Below are 16,285 nucleotides of genomic sequence, written 5' to 3'. Positions count from 1 at the left end.
CGGCATACAGTCAACAGATGGGCGAAGAGCACAAGCTCGTCTGTGGCCCGCGAATTTCAATTCTGTGGACTGAAGCACAACTGTGATCTGACGATCTAAAACAGCAGTTTCAATGGAAGAGCAACGAATAACATAGACACACGATCAAGGATTCCTTGGATGAGAATCTTAGAAAGAGCTTTATTCAAAATATTATTTATCTGCGGCAAAGTACTGCAAGTAAAGCGTTTTTCGACCAAACTGAAAGAAAACTGTGTTTTAAACAAGTAAATCGCTTATATGCGTCTGTACGTATATTATCAGGATCAAAAAACTTATAGGTGAGGTTAATTTCTACTTCTTCTTATAGATCATCCAATATTTTCGAATATTTATTTTATGTAAAATAATTTACAGGAATTATATTCATATTGCTTTATTGAGCCTCTGCCATGAATGGCCAAGGTTTTGATCAGCCAGATAGCCACAGAAACAGTAGATGCAGTCAGTGATACAAGCATCTATTTTAAGCATGATTGGATTTTTTGAATAGGCAAATATACAAAAAGTTGTGAGATATTGCCAGTTCACAGGGTTTAGTCTAGTCGTGTATGGTTAGATTAATAGGTGAAATTGCAGTTGAGACTGAAAGACCGGTTAGCTTTGAACTTGGTTTGAGTTTAACATACGTAACGCACGGGGATAGATAAAATAAATAAAATTTGAGTGGGTCAAAATGAAGTTTGAGTGAGCTGACTCAAAAAGCCTTTACCGTGTTTTCTGATAGCGGTTTATTACACTCACCCTCAGCAGCGACTATGGAATCTTGTATTCATTAGACGAGCGTTATACTTGACATTTATTTCATTTCGATCGGCAATATAAAATCAATTTAGGCGTTGGTGCTATTTGTCCGGCATATGAGATATCTTCTGGTCTTGGAGTGGGTTGCATAGGAAGCGGCCATAAAACGACTCAGTTCTCAACGACATTTTGAATAACTTGACTTTTTTACCGTAAACTTTAGAAACGTAAAACCGTAGAAAGAAAGGTAATCTTTCGCGATAACAGCAGTGAATTATTCGATTTAATATTTGATATCTTTTCAACACTCTGTTAAGAACACTTTCTTTAAATGTTCGTCAAAATATTTTTCATTCCCTAAAATTGTTGTTATGCTAAAAATACAGATTATCTTTCTTTAACTGCCTCTTATGTGTTAGATCTCAGTGTGTGAATGAAAATGTTCATCACAGCTGACAAGATAAAAAAAAATCAAAAATAACAAGTTACTCATTATACCTGTTGACTTACTACAAAGAAAGCAGATCCAGTTTGTGAAGTTGATAAAATCTGTTTTACGAACGCCAGCGCCGACCCAATAATCTACCAGATGCTTGGCAACGGGCTGCACAATACCTAGCTGCGTTGGAAAGAAGTGCATGCCTATCGGACCTGGAGTACATTATTATTTATCCCTAGTGTAAATCACAACAGGGTGGTGATTGCGATACTCTAGACCGCAGAGTTGAATCATTTTGGACTCGACTAGTTAAACATATAATATCAACTATAAATCCTATATGCTTTCCTATAATGCCACAAATATTCAAAATATAGGGACGTGCCAATGCTTTACCGGATCAACATAGCTGGTTACGAAACCGTGCGGACCCAGAATTGTTTACTTTTGCAGAGGAGATCTGGTTTATTTGCGCTAAATCAATGGGTGGGATTAGAGGCTTATCCTTGTTCTTTTTTTGCGATACAATCTTAATTTAAAATACGGAGAATACGTAGAAGCCAAAACATCTCTAAAGAGGTTTTGGGGGGGTGTGCGTCTGGTTCCATGAGTCTAGTTTCACTTTATGACAAGTACGTTTTTCAAACTGCTGATCGTATTGTTGTTGAGCTACATATGGCACCCACTATTTCTAGGCTTGTTCTATGGAGATGTAAACATTGCTAAAAAAGCTTGTCATTCCTGTCGGCTGTACTAACAAGCTATATATATATATATATAACTAGTTAGTTTAGATCAATTGCATACTGCCTATAGAAGAATTTTCCATTATGTGTTCTATATCAGGTTGATATCTTATTGCTAGGCATATTTTCTGGGTGTGGATGTTTCATTGTCGTACTGTGTTCATGATGTTCTTCAACAACACCAAAAGTAAAACAATTTATTTTTTAGGGGGCAGTTTGCTACAGTTCACTTCGATGAGCTCGACCAATATAAACCATGTAACGCTTCACATGCTTTTGCTGAAAGTTCAACGCGATTTTTTACATGAACGCAAAACTACAATGTCCTTGTGTGTTTTTCCCAGTTATCTACAGGTAGAGCATTGAGTAGTAGTTTGTAAGTATCGCATAAATGAACAGATCGAAAGACTTCGGAACACGAAAGCTTTATTGTACGTATAAGCGCAGCCTTCTTATTACATAGACTTTATTTGTTATTTTACCTTGTTCAATACTCGTTCCCATTTTCGTTTTTAAGATGTCTTCTTTTAAACTGAATTAATTGTCTGCTTCCACAGTAAAATCAAGCCACAGTAGCCTGAACGCAGGTTTACAGAAACGACTGGCGATGAGCAACAATGAAGTCTGATTTGAATTGTCGACAGACTTCCAAAACACAAACTATTGTAAATGTATGAAGCACTTCAATATGGGTCTGTTGGCTTGTAGCATCACTGCAGGCAAAATAAGTCACTGAGAATCCTGTTGTTTAATCACTGTTATTGGCCTGGTTTTTATAATACTTGTTAAAATGTAATATTTGTGTATTTAGAACTGGAATATTTTTTTAGTGGCTTGTTCATTTTAGAGATTTTTAAAACTGCCCTAAGGAGTTGACTAGAGAAAATTAGAAATATATGAAATCACCTTTTATAATAAAGAGATTCAATATTTATAAAAGTCGTATGGAATACGCCAGCTATGAGTTAATTCATCCAGGCGATTTTTCTTCCATAATGCAAAAAACGGGACGAAGATTTCACGGCCTTTTGAAGATTTCAAACAGGAAATACGGAGCTACGTTATACACCAATGTATTGTGAAAACATGAAATCAAGTCAAGATGGCGCTACAGGTATAAGGCGCCTTTATAAGGGCACTTCTAACATCGATACCATACAACGGCATAAAAATAATACTAAATTCAATTTTTATTCAAAAATTTGGCAGTAGCGTTTTCTGGTCTGCTTTGTCATCACTTCAACTTTTCTTTTCATCGTTCAACGTGCATGTCCGTTATAAAAATATTACATGATGCGTAACTAGCCTCATGTCCTCAACGAAGTTACAATTTGATCCTATCTGCCATTTTAGAAATCAAATGTTTAATGCGAAAACAATTTTAATGAAGTTAAATATATTCAATTATGCAAATGCTTTCATTTACTAAAGGCACTCATAACAGCCTACTCATCTTAGTGCATTAAGGTTTAGGTTGTACGCTAACCTTTTTTTACTGGCATAAACATTTCCAAGCGTCACAAAAGAGACAAGGTGTTACCTTTCTGATCGACCTGTACAATTTTTTTTAATAGCACCTGAAGCACATTGACTATTGAATGCATTTGTATATCAACGAGTAGTTTAAATATTCTACGCACGGATAAATTCAGTTTAATTAATAGATTTCCTTCAAAAAACTCTACTGTAAGTACCTTGTTATTAAGGATATATTAAGTATACTATTGTCTTTATTCGTTGTTTGTTTCTACTCCAGAAGTGCAGTACATAACCGAAATACAGGCGTTTCAGGTCATTCCAACTATTTACAGATAGGGTGCTCAATTAAAATTTAACGCAGAATTTCATCCCAATAGGAAAAAAGTACCTCGAGTACGCTTCCGATAGATTCAATTGCTCAACCCATTCAGTCGCAGTGACTTATACGTTGTAGCCATTATAGTCCTCTGCAGTAATCCTAAAGCCATTTTACAAGTTGTACCAATCATGGGAGGGTTTTATGTAAGGCCTTTGAAAAGTTTATGTAATATGAATCGGAAATTTCATCACAAACAAAACGGAATTTTTTTAAATGTTCTGTAGTCCGAGCTTTAGCGAAAGTTCAAAGCTAATCGGTATCATTGTCGTTACCAATATCAATTTACTGCAATCAAAAAAATTGAGCACGCGCACATCAGACTACCTATTTAAATTATAGCATGATTTGATAGATCTTCTATTTATATACCGTTGCTCCCCATACAATTAGTTCATTATCCATCCTGATGTCGACGGAACACTATTGAAAATTTCCTGATTGACCGGGGTAAATGCAATTTGTTTTCTTATGGATAGTCAGTGCCATGTGATCGGCTGGTCACAACTTGTCCAAAAGCCCTTGTTTGACATACGAGGGAAACAGTGGCCATGCCTCAATCCATATGAAAATAGACTCATACACTGCATTCGGACTGCATTAACACTACGGTGCAGGTTTGACCTTTTTCATCAAGATTTTCGGTACCTTTTTAAAGCTCAGTCGACTTATTTTTCAGAAAGTCAAATCACTTGTGACCTACAGCGAACCCGTCAGCTCTTTTAATCATCACCTCCCCAAAAACAAACATTGCTAGATCACGTGGGTGGGTAGTATACAAGGAGGTGTTCCTCTGCGGATGAATACGGAAGGTGTTTGAGTATGGCTCTGGAACGAAGTATGGCCCTCGTCGTTTACCCGTTATTCCGGTGGGCTTTACGTCTAATTGATGTCGATAGGAGGAGATGAAGTATGAGTGAGAAGTCGGCGATGGCTTAATTCAGACGTCCCTTAAATGCGAACAAAGCATCAATTCCATAAAATGACGCATTCAGAAGACCCAATACCTGCAATGAGATGCCATAAAAAACAGAATCCGTAGAGTAATACTTGCCAGCATGTCAGTATTCGGTACGTCTGATACAGAATAATGGTATAGCGAAGCTGCGTCTTTGATCTGGCGCCCAAGCTTAGGCAATAACATGGGTTCTAAGGATTTGCATCATATAGCCCAAAAATGTTACGCTATCTGAGTCGGAGAGAAAGCTCCTACATCGAATTATCATAATTGACTGTATTTGCTTGCATACGAACAGAAGCAGCAAATAGATTTGATGGACGAGACTACGTGTCTACGTTCTATTTCAAGAACAGGAAACCCCGATGGCATACAACTCTATTTTGTACCTAGCTTAATAAAATCGTTTGTAAACTTGAGGTCATTCAAGAGAGGATTTTCTTATTGTTTACGGTTCCTAAAAATTTACTTACACCAGCGGCGATACCAAGGCCGGCATCCTGATTGCTAGGAGCTTGAATAACTACGGCTAGTGCTCCACACAGATAGTAGGTGAAGCCGAGAATATGATAGTTCAGGTACTGTAAATCGAAATTAAAGGCGCGCGAAACGGTCAAGCTAAATTAGTTGCGTGATCTCATTCCGATTCGTAGGTACAGAGTAGGCCTTATCGCCCTTGGCATATCGTCCTACCAAGTGTGTGGTAAGAATGATCCATTTTTTTCGCAAAGTAATTTCGAAAAGTCTCTAGATCGCGAGGGTAACAAGTAAGTGCACTCGGTACGCACGTGCACACATTGAGATTTTCAGATATAGATTTTGCTTTCCTTTTTCATGCCATAGATATAAAGTCAATTAGCATTACATATCTCGTATGTTCAATTGATATTTGGGGTCGTAGCACTCCAGAGATTCACCCATCATTATTAATTCATCGAGTATTGTCACTCAGTAAACATATTTTTTTGCCAATAGCATATGTGTAATTGTCGAACTTACGAAGAGAGTTGTAAGCAGTGTCATGCCGGACAACGATGCCACACACGAGAAGAGCATAAGAGCCGTAATCGTAAAGAAGCAGAACGAGGTTAGCTGTAAAAAATGCCCCCAGGAAACACTGCACGTATACTTCCAGAACACTAACAATAGAAGGACAATTAGGCCGGTGCCCTATAACGAAACAATTGCCAGCATATATAGAATACACTATATGAGTAGCGAACTTTTGAAATAAATGGATGAATATTGAACGGCGAAATACTTTTGGCTTTTGATCAAATAACAATATGCGCGTATCTTGGGAAAATAGTTATTTTCAGCTGTCTCGTATATCTTATAGTCGTACATGGAGTAGATGACTGCTGAGGATGGCAAGACAATATACTGCTATAAAGACTTTAGTGAGACCATCTTACTAATGAAATCCTAACCGTACCGGTAAAAATGTACCTTCAGCACCTTATAACGGAAGTAAAGTTTGCCGTCATAGTATATTCGTGTTCTGAAAAACGACTAGATCAAACGACGATTTTTATGTATATGTACATATATAAATCAAAATAATATCCTGGTATTGGAAACTCGTGATTTTTTCTATACGATTAAGATGATCTCTATAGCGTAATCTGTCTACTTACAGCTTATATATACTAATTGCATCGAAAGATGATACATTTGCCGCCGATTTGGAAAATGGACAGGAACAAAAAATAAAACTAGTTGTGTACTAGCGAACATTGCATTACCTACCGTTAAGCGTTGTCGGCAGATGCGGTAGAGCGGATTATACTATTTACTTATCAAGAATTACCCTGTACTGCTAATCCTTTCTAATTATGTCATTAAAAAACCCGCGCGCAGGCTAACCTAAAGCCGAACTCTGCGCGGAGACGCAAAAGCCATTATATTACATACTTTCCTATAGGTGATAGAAATTGATGATAAAGATGCTTATCAAAGTGAAAATAGGATCTTTTTGATCTCATGATATTTGCGTAACGGTTAAGTGACGCATCTTAGCGATTTGAATCAGCTGTGGTGTGTTGTTAGGTGCGTGCTAACTTATGGCACGCGCACGAATGTATCTGGTTTGAAACACTATCGAGTTAACCGGATGAAAACAGATATTCGCTGTATGAAAAAAATTTAAAGTACCATTTTTATGTTTGTTGGAAGCTTAAAATAGTCGTTTGGAATGAAAGACGGAAAAGTTGTATTTTTACTGGAAGTACCTGCAAGACCTATGATAGTTTAACGCTTTTTAGAGTAATACAATATAGTGGTAATACTAATTCCTTTCGAATCACGAAAGGACACGACAATCGACGCTAAAGCCTGATACATAAACCACCTGTGGCCTTTTCTCTAAGTGCTTATCGTTGCAGCTGATATCGCTAGCCTTGAGTGTTGCCGCCGCGCAGACGCATAAACAAGGGATCTGGAGAAATTTAATATATACAATCTAGGAAAAATATGGTCTAGTAGATCCAATAATTATTCTATTACGTAGCATTTCGGCTCGACTGGAATTTTACTAGAGTATTTTGCGCAACTATTTATCGTATGAGGCATTTTAAGCACAGATCTCAAACAAGATGGGTTGTATAGGAAAAGGTTATGCCGTAGTTAGAGTTGGGGGAAGTTTCAGTTACAAGCAATGATAACCTTAGATAGGGGAGCCAGTGATTTTCATAACTAATTTCTATTAGAACATGACGCCTATGTGTATGACGCCTACCTGTGAACCTTTTCCGCTGCTTTTAGCCAGGGATGTTTATTCTTTTTTGCGAGATAAGAGTTTTTATAGAATTTCGACGATTTGGTTCTAAGTACCATTGCGAGACCTCTTATCAAAGATGCGTATTAGCTGTTTAAGTAAACGACGCTTGCAGCGCTTTGAAATACAGTAGGGTAACTTAGTCGAGACTCCCTATGTTTCGATTCTGTATTGACTTACAGAGCAACGCCCGCTGTTAAAATAACGTATCTTTACATGGAAGCCCTGAATAGGATTATGCCTGTATCTATGTAAGCAAAACATAGAATGCACGATGAAAAACTATTAAATACTTTAACAGGAAGTGACGAATATCTGCATTAAAACTATTATCTAATAAATAGTAAGTTATCGTAATGCAGGAAGCTGTTCGACCATTCCCCTTTGAATGAAACTGAAAAAGCAATGCTATAATTGAAAATTTGATTTAGTAATCAATCTCGCCGTTTAGGTAATGCGACGGCGCGAGCAAACACCATCGGATCAGTTCTTGCTTCGTGACTAATTAAATATACTCACAATACAGATTTTATCAAATGGGGAAAGCTACCGTATGTTTCTATATATAGGTCGCTTTTCCCATTTGGCAGAAAATTATGAGAACTTAAAGAAAAATGCTAAAAAACATAACATGCTGTGACGAGGGACCAAGATGCGAAGTAGCAATTCATTTCAAGTGAGACAGGTAAACACCTGTCCTTTAACCGCCTCAAAACCTCTAATATTTTATTATTTTACGAGGACTTTCGTTATGTAAAACTGTCCACTCAAAATACCATTAAATAAATTGAATATGGCGCAATTTAAAATTTTACATAGCGTCTACTAGGCGGTCAAAAAACTATTCGATTTGCCAGAAGTATGACTTTTCGGTAGACGACGAGTATGGCACACCAAGATACGAAGCACAGCTACTGTAGATTAGAACAGGTAACATCATCTCAGAAGAGTGGACCACAGCTTTTACTCGCGTCTTTAGTTAGTACTTCAAGATAGACAATAAGTGAGAGTATTAAAGGTATGAAAATGATCTCGAATGGTGTATTAGGGAAGGCCTGAATTTCAAAGGTCATATTGCCTACAAATGAATCATGGTAGAAATGCACTTTAACGATTTCTATATGTTTCTTAGTAAACTATTCCAGCAAGGCATATCGATTCCACTCTGTGGGTCATCATGAGCCCATAAGTCGTTAGGGTAAATCAACGGCGATTTGTTACCAAGAGTTGAGGTCAGTTGGTTGCAGCTTTAACACTCTGCCGCGCTACTGCCTCTCACGTTCAATTAAGAGGATTAAAATAGTTTCTGAAAGTGACTAGGAATATGCCAATAATTGATTTATTTTTTGGCCAAACTAAAACGGTCCTGGCAAGGACACTGTGCTCAGCGGATCATTTCAGATTGTTTCAAACAAAATAGATTCGAACTATCTAAATCGGACGATAGTTTAGGGCTGATACTACGCCTCTGAATACATATATACTGCACAAGCTGAGGTGGTAAACATTGAAATAAAGATCATAGTTTAATGTACGCTGGTAGGAAGAAACCTCAGAGTTGACATATCAATGATAGCTACAGATCGGAGAACAAAATATTGCTTTTGTGCGCATGCGTCAGTTGAATGTTAACTGGGACCTGTATACGACTTTAGCCTTTCGTTTTCATTTATTTCACTCACTCTTTTACCAGCGTGTGGGTTCCTTCTGAATACTAGAAATGGCTAAATCGAATATGTCGCTGGATATTATAGTTTGCCACTGTAAACATCTACGTTCTAGGCAACACAAGTAGCAGTGAGCACGGTTCACGTCAAATGTCAAGGGGCGAAAGAATGCGCCGCTGCGAATTGAGAAAACGATGCTGAAACTACGCCAGTGATAGTCATACAACCGGCGACAGGGATTTTCGGTAAACTTCATAATGACACGCTGCAATGGTCGAAAACTTCATAAATGTCTTAATGAGAATTGAGCAAGGCAGCAGGATTTTGTATGTCACGGTCGGGTGCGTATATGTGCTTTAAAAAATGCATACATATATCTGAAATAATACACAACACAGTCGATATATGCATAATGCTTGAAAGGGCATCTAGACAAATGTGCTTATTCATCTATTGTTTCGAGGGCAAACTAAGCATCGCAACAGTTACAAGGTTAGGCTAAGACCTGCGGTCCGTGTAGGCATAGGCAATTTTGGTTTTTCATTTGCATATAATGCGCGGTGTCAAAGCAATGATTAAAATCGATTTTACTTATAGATGTAATGATAATAACTGATATCTTACTATCTGAGCAACCTTAAGCCACCCGTTTATGGTACGAAGATAGCCAGTGTTGAGGCTAAGGTACCCGTTTGAGGTAGTTCCAGTGACCGTTGTGGTCGTGGTAACTTGGGAACGAGTCTGCATTGTGATCAATCCTCTACTTTGCTGAGATTCAAGTCAGTCACGACTTAATCAATCCAAGACGATGCACAAAATCCACAGCGAGTTAAATGTAGTGTATATCAAACAACATGGAAGTATGCACGTTGAAACGAGTTACGGTATAACCACAGCTAAGTGGTATCCACACAAAGCTTTGCTTCAGTAGAGTCCAACAACGATTTCGCTCAAGATCTTGAGATCAATTCCGTCGATCGAAAAACGTAAGGAAATTTGACGGAAGCACTTGGACCCTTTTTCAGTGCCGATGTCGGTCTCTTCTTGCTCAGATATTTGCCAGCGCACGACCGCTCTGTAGGGTCAGTAGGCAATGGCTAGGTACAACCGGTGCCACCGAAAAAGGCCGTCTGCTCGTCGTGGGACGAATTTGCCGTTTGCTTTTTGCTTACCTCGTCCCGGCTTGGTTGATGGCGAAGCAGGCACACCTCTTTTCGAAGAAGAAGGTATTATAGGACGTTTCGGGCGGGAGGTGGCTGTACTCCAAAGCTAAACGACGAGCTGCGCTTTGTTGCCAGTCGCAAGCAACTGAACCTGTAAACCCTAAACCTGGGCTGTTCGAATCAGGCCTGTTGCCGGTTAAAGTTGCTGCAGCAGTTGGTCTGACCAGCTTGCATATAGTACCGGGTCACTAGCCCGCTAGAAAAAGGCGGAGAAGCCTAGTCTCGGCTGCGAGTCGACCAGCTTCGACAGCTAGAGCAGATAGATGGGTAGCATGCTTGAGAAGCGTCGCAGGCTTTTTTCCCCTACATTCTATGGGAGCAGTCACATATACACACAGAGACTCTTAAGCCGTTAGCAACGCATTCGTATAGGCACAACCAGTCGTGGCAGGCTGTCGTGTTGGAAGCAGGCAGGTAGGCAGGCAGCTATGGGCAATCAATTGAATGGGTTTCATGCGAACGCTGTTGCCACATTTGTCATGCGAGGCATCGAGAAAGAGAAGACCAAGCAGCCGGTCATGTAACGATACAAACACTGACACTAATGGTTGGGTGGCCGTAATCGCGCACGCTCTTTAGTTACATTGCTTCTCCAATCTGTCCAGCTGGTTTCTTGCTATCATTACTGCTATGGCAATTGTCGTTACTGATTTCTTAAATGGTTCGCCACGACTACGACTTTCTCAATGGGAGCTGTCGCTATTCCTGTATTCTGTGTGCTCACGGAGCGCTGCTATTACCTCGATTGACACGAAGCGAGTCAATCATACGCTTACTAGTACCAGTATGAATGTACGAATACGCACTCGCAGACACAAATATACATGCGAAGTGAGCGACGGTGTTCTCTCAGCCATTAAACAGCGTCTTTGCTCATTTAGTTATTGCCGCTTAAGATGTTCAGTAGGTCCTGCATCTGAGGCGGGTAGACCGATAGGGCTTTTCGCCAGAAAGCTTTGTCGCCGGACTAAATAAATTGACCATAATGATCCGCGAGACTCCAGAGTAACATGGCTTAGCAAAGCTAGCTCCTCCTACTCATTTCTCATTTTACGTCAAAAACTTGGACATCGTCGTTGCCTGCGTACTTGATAACTCACTAGGTCTGGCTACTCGTTGTCCACGACTTGTACAACCAGATCGAGTTTGATTCCCAATCAGTACGAAAACCACGACTTCTGCTGGTGGATCTGTCAAGGACTAAAATGACAATGACGTTGATCCATTCGCTGGATTATTCGGTCAGCCGGGGCTTAACTGGATCGGGCTGGGTCAGGTAGTTGCCAAAACGAAATCTCTATGGATATACTGCTGTTGATTGAATATATAAACACCATTACGTTCCAAACGATCAGTGAACATTGAGCTCAGACAGCGTATATTTTTTATTTCCCTTTCATGGCCGACACTGACACTCATTTACTACTGCAGATGCTACCTGTTCCGCCAATTTAGCCTTCTCTTCTATAGCTGATTAGTGTTATTTTAGACAATGTTGTTTCTCCTGTGTTTATCCCTTAGCGTCGAGCTCGGCGATCACGCAAGAAAACGTTGCTTCGTTCGTTTTTGAACTGTTGCTACTTTAGCCGCACGATTTCTCACAATACCAACTTAGCACATTAGTATAGTACTCTAATATCACTCGGAAACATTTAAACGCGCATGGTTCAACACATCCGCTCGTACACGACCCCTCAACACGTCTATAACAACAAACCCACTCACTCCAGCAGATGCCACTAGCGTCAACCGCTACAGCCCACCGCTCCACTGACGCTATGCGTTTCGTAGATGTTCGATCGTTGCGGTGCGGCCATCCGTCCCGACGATGATGATGATTGTGTCAACGTCTAAGCGCCATGAGCAATGCTTGAACAGGGTCTGGCTGTAGCGAGACGGAAGCGTATGAATATGCCGAAAAAAAAGAAAAACGAAGAAAGCTTAGCTAAGTCAATGATAGTGCGAGCCTAGCAGCGACACTAATTGTACTCTTGCGACAGCTCAGCGTACGTGGAACTGCTTGTCTGTCTGCCTGCCTGTTCGTCCGTTTGTATAGCTATTTGTTAGCGCAGCTGCAGCTCCTATTAGGCAATGGCATTGTTGGCTTGACAGTCTCTGCAAATTGTTCGCTCTTGCCGCTAGCAGGCTGCCGTCAGCGATCGACAGGGAAGGCCCATCAACACCTTATACCGTCCACACAGGCGACACGGTGCATGACGTTGCTAAGTTAAACTGGCGGGCAAGCGGACAACGCTGGAGCGGCGAGGGCTGTGGTGGCTGCAGTAAACAACAGAAGAAGACAGAACTAAAAAGTGGTTTCATTGCCCAACAGCAGCAAAAAGAACCGCGGCGATAGTACCGCACGCAGTGACGGAAAAGCCAGTGTTTATCGCAGAACTGTAATAATTCGATGCGCAGAATAAACGACAACAGAAACGCGAGTGGCTATTTCGGTAGAAATGAGTCACTGCTTCGCAATAGTACTGACTGATGGTTGCCTGCCTATCGAGAAGCATTTTAATTGTTTGCCGGCAAAAACAGGAACAATTACAGATAGATACGTACAATCGATAGAAGAGATGCGCTATAGGTCGATCAAGTTCGTAATCAGAACTAATGTGGTCATATACGCTGCAAAGTTTCATTTTATAACAATAACAAATAACTCTTTGTAGATATTTATTGGTTGTTAATAGAAATGGTGAACAGAAGATGATGAAGCTATCTTTAATGTGTCACTTTATCATTTCATGATTCAGGCAAAAAAAAAGTCTGTGGCAGGATACGTAAGGAAAAATAGCCAGAAATAATGAACGATTATACATACAGAGATCACGTTGTTATATATATAAAAAAAAAAAAAAAAAAAAACAGGAAAATACAATTTCAGGGTGGTGGAGCATCTGATAAATTTCCTTTAAGTAGTGATAGTCAGTGTAAAAAAAAACCAAAAATACAGAGCACGACGAGATGTCAGGGGAACTACTATAGTTGTAGTTACAAAGTTGGTAATTTGGGATTTGTGAAATTCATTCCCTTAACCAAGTAGACAAGAGCTTGAGCCAAGTATTAGGAAACAGCGTTTCTAGCAATGAGTGTTTGAATCGAACGATCGTTCTCGAAATGAATTTACCGTATGATCCGGACCAAAACAGGGTTCTGCAGCTAATCCAAATTCATACTTTGAATTGGTGACAATGTATCACTCATTGAAGATATTTAGCAGCGCCAACGTTGTTAGATTAGGCCTGGCCGGACAAGTAGTTTTGGTACACTAAACAACAATACAAATATAGAATTATAAATGAATCGGCTACCTGCTTCGTTATCGATAATCCGTTCGTTATCAAAAGAACCATAGAAATGTTTTAGTTCGTCTCCTGCAAAAACGAATGCAAATTGAAGTAGATCAGAAAAAGAAAAAAAAAAAAAGAACAGAACTCGACGAATGATTCTTAAATATATTGTCAGGTGGCCTTTTCTAAGACTAAAAAACGCTCTATATTTCAACCTTTACCAACTTTTAGACAATAGCTATTGAGTATGTTGAACAGATGGCAACTTTCAATGGAATAGTTTATAGAACCTGTAGAGATTTCACTGATGTAATAGGAAGAGCACTGCTTTGAAAACAGACATTAATTTGGCTTCAACATTGCGAGAAGGGGTTTGTCTGTTCATCGAGGCAACACTATTTAATTGTTATAAATTGCGAAAAAGAGTACATTTTGAAAGACAGAAATGAAGGTATGATTTCAATTATAAATTTATAAACCAATCTATAGGCTCCATGCCGTGTGGTCAGAAGTAGCCTATACACAACAATAATAATTCAGTTTGCTTCTAACCGCAACCAGCTTCATGTTGGATCTTCTTGTTACAGTGTGTGGGGTTTTTTTTTTTTAATCCAGGAGGTCGGGAAGTGGAGTCGTTACTTCTGTGTCGCTAATGCAATTTAAAATGACACTTTTTCAAAGTATTTTCTGCACAAGTTCTTTGAAATACATAAATTGGTTATAGTACTTTAGCAGAACTTATGTCTGGACATATCGGCTGGCGGCTAACGGATGGCAGGAATAAAAAATAGTGCCTTAGCTTTGCAAATGCGCGTTTGTTATCATGTAGCAAGACTTCAGAGAAAATATCTTTCTTGTAAATATTAGTTTCAAACTACGACCATCTATGTTCAATTTACGAAACCGTGTGACTCCTTACGGCAGTGTTTTTTTTCTGCTAGAACTCTTATTACGCGTTTCTTTTCTAATGAAGTCAGTATAGAAACATTAGTGTTGGTCATTACATTAGTTAATAAACATTAGTTAGATGTATATCGGTCTGTACAACATATTTCTTTCCCGATGCCGTTAAACACAGCGTATTTCTCCGACATCCCCTCGCGTGAACTTCCGTACCACAGTTATGTATACTTACGTAACACGCTCTCTGAGCCCTGTTCTTTGTTCAACTCGTAATGAAATATGTTATGTGAAAGTTAGACGGTGAGTAACATGAGCAATATAATGAAAAAGCTAACAAAGTTGATTCTACTAGCGGCAGCCACCCTGCCAATGTTGAAACAGGCCCCTATTTCGGAGCGCTAGTAAATAAGCGGACGTTATGATCACTTCTATGTCAGAGCAAAACCTCGTCCAGCAGATATTGATTAGCTCTACAAGCATATGCCATCATTGAATTGATACCCCTTCATATCTTACCTCACACATTAATAAGCACCGTTAAGCGTTAGATTTTGGCAACTGGCCACCACCGCGGCTTTTGTCGCTATCTCTCCTTCACGGCTGTCATCAGTTAATTCTGAAGCAATCTCGGTTTCGTGGGCATACAGTATCTTACTACAAAAAAGAAAGGCACTCAATAGTATACTATTTCTGGAAACACATAGATCTGACTGACAGGGATTCCACCCACACGTGTGGGTTAATATCGATATTTTATACGCTCCTTGGGCATGGGCCCCCACGACTAGTCAATACAAAGAACATGAGAATAGAAAAAACTGTCAAGACAAAATATAAGAGAAAGTTACTAGATTTAGCATCAAAGGGAAGTGACCAGATGCGAAAGTAGATATGTCCAGGTATTTATTATTTAAATTTTTATTTACATTTATGAATTACACTTGATGTACCGTAGCTGTTCCAAGTACGTATTAAATGTGCATGAAACGTCACAATAGAGAAAGTCTAAAAAAATCACTCAATAAAGCATTTAATCGTAAAAATTTAAGCGTAATAAGTTCCTATATTATTATCAGACCGATGTCGTAATAGTTTCTGTAGATTTGTCAACTGAACAATAATCGTAACAAGCTGAACTGGAGTAACGTTCACATGACTCAATAATGGACAGCAAACACTAACAAGTCCAACAAGATGCCACCACTTTACGTTATCCAACCCGGTACCTAAATGATAATACTGATGTGCCTGTTGTTGGGTCTGATGTATCAGTACGCCGAGCGTAGACCCAGATAGTTTAAAGGGAAGGCCTATAGTCATAGGAAACGAAGTTCCAACAAGATAGACAGATATACCTTTATTCTGCTACTGTTGTAGCATAATGGTAGAAAGAAAATTTAAGTTTGCTTTTGTGGTGGCGCATGGATAGGGGTCACGTATTCGTCTGAGGTGCCGAAAGCGGTCCTGGGTAAGTCTGAAAAAAGGCCAACCAACTTGTTGAAATTTGCATATTTCCTCATCTGCCGCTGCAGCCGTCGTTGCCGCTGGCTTCCTCAAATAGAGGAGAGGCGTGAATTTCTTTGGCGCGAACGCTCGGTTCTAGGCAACCCTAAAATCGATCCTGTTCAGCGTCATGTCG

General features: G+C 39.5%; 2 protein-coding genes across 5 annotated transcripts in view; one reads left to right on the top strand and one right to left on the bottom strand.

Annotated features, from left to right (window-relative positions):
• The first annotated feature begins 10 nt into the window (after nt 1-10).
• Nucleotides 11-16,285, top strand: part of LOC111247933 (BTB/POZ domain-containing protein kctd15-like) — a 32,478-nt gene continuing 16,203 nt past the window's right edge. For 2 of the 3 annotated variants that reach the window (XM_022799506.2, XM_086983724.1), the window contains exon 1: nt 9,106-9,565. In XM_022799506.2, the coding sequence (XP_022655241.1) occupies nt 9,495-9,565 (71 nt within the window). In that variant the 5' untranslated portion in view covers nt 9,106-9,494. Of the gene's footprint in view, nt 321-9,105; nt 9,566-16,285 lie in introns of those variants that run through there. The other variant, XM_086983734.1, reaches the window with a different exon arrangement.
• LOC111247936 (uncharacterized) lies at nt 2,378-12,949 on the bottom strand. 2 transcript variants are annotated; one of them, XM_022799512.2, is made up of 4 exons: nt 9,849-12,949; nt 5,781-5,873; nt 5,255-5,362; nt 2,378-4,830 (listed from the first exon to the last, which is right to left on the bottom strand). In XM_022799512.2, the coding sequence occupies exons 1-4, from the start codon at nt 9,969-9,971 to the stop codon at nt 4,759-4,761; spliced, it is 396 nt and encodes a 131-aa protein (XP_022655247.1). In that variant the 5' UTR covers nt 9,972-12,949; the 3' UTR covers nt 2,378-4,758. The 2 variants fall into 2 exon arrangements, with proteins under 2 accessions (XP_022655247.1, XP_022655246.1); XM_022799511.2 differs by having other exon boundaries at nt 5,781-5,951; nt 9,849-12,946.

This window comes from Varroa destructor, unplaced genomic scaffold, assembly GCF_002443255.2.
Source record: "Varroa destructor unplaced genomic scaffold, Vdes_3.0 BEIS01000003.1, whole genome shotgun sequence".
NCBI lineage: Eukaryota > Metazoa > Arthropoda > Arachnida > Mesostigmata > Varroidae > Varroa > Varroa destructor.
The sequence above is the reverse complement of the archived record's forward strand: the minus strand, read 5'-3'. Positions and strand labels throughout refer to the sequence as shown.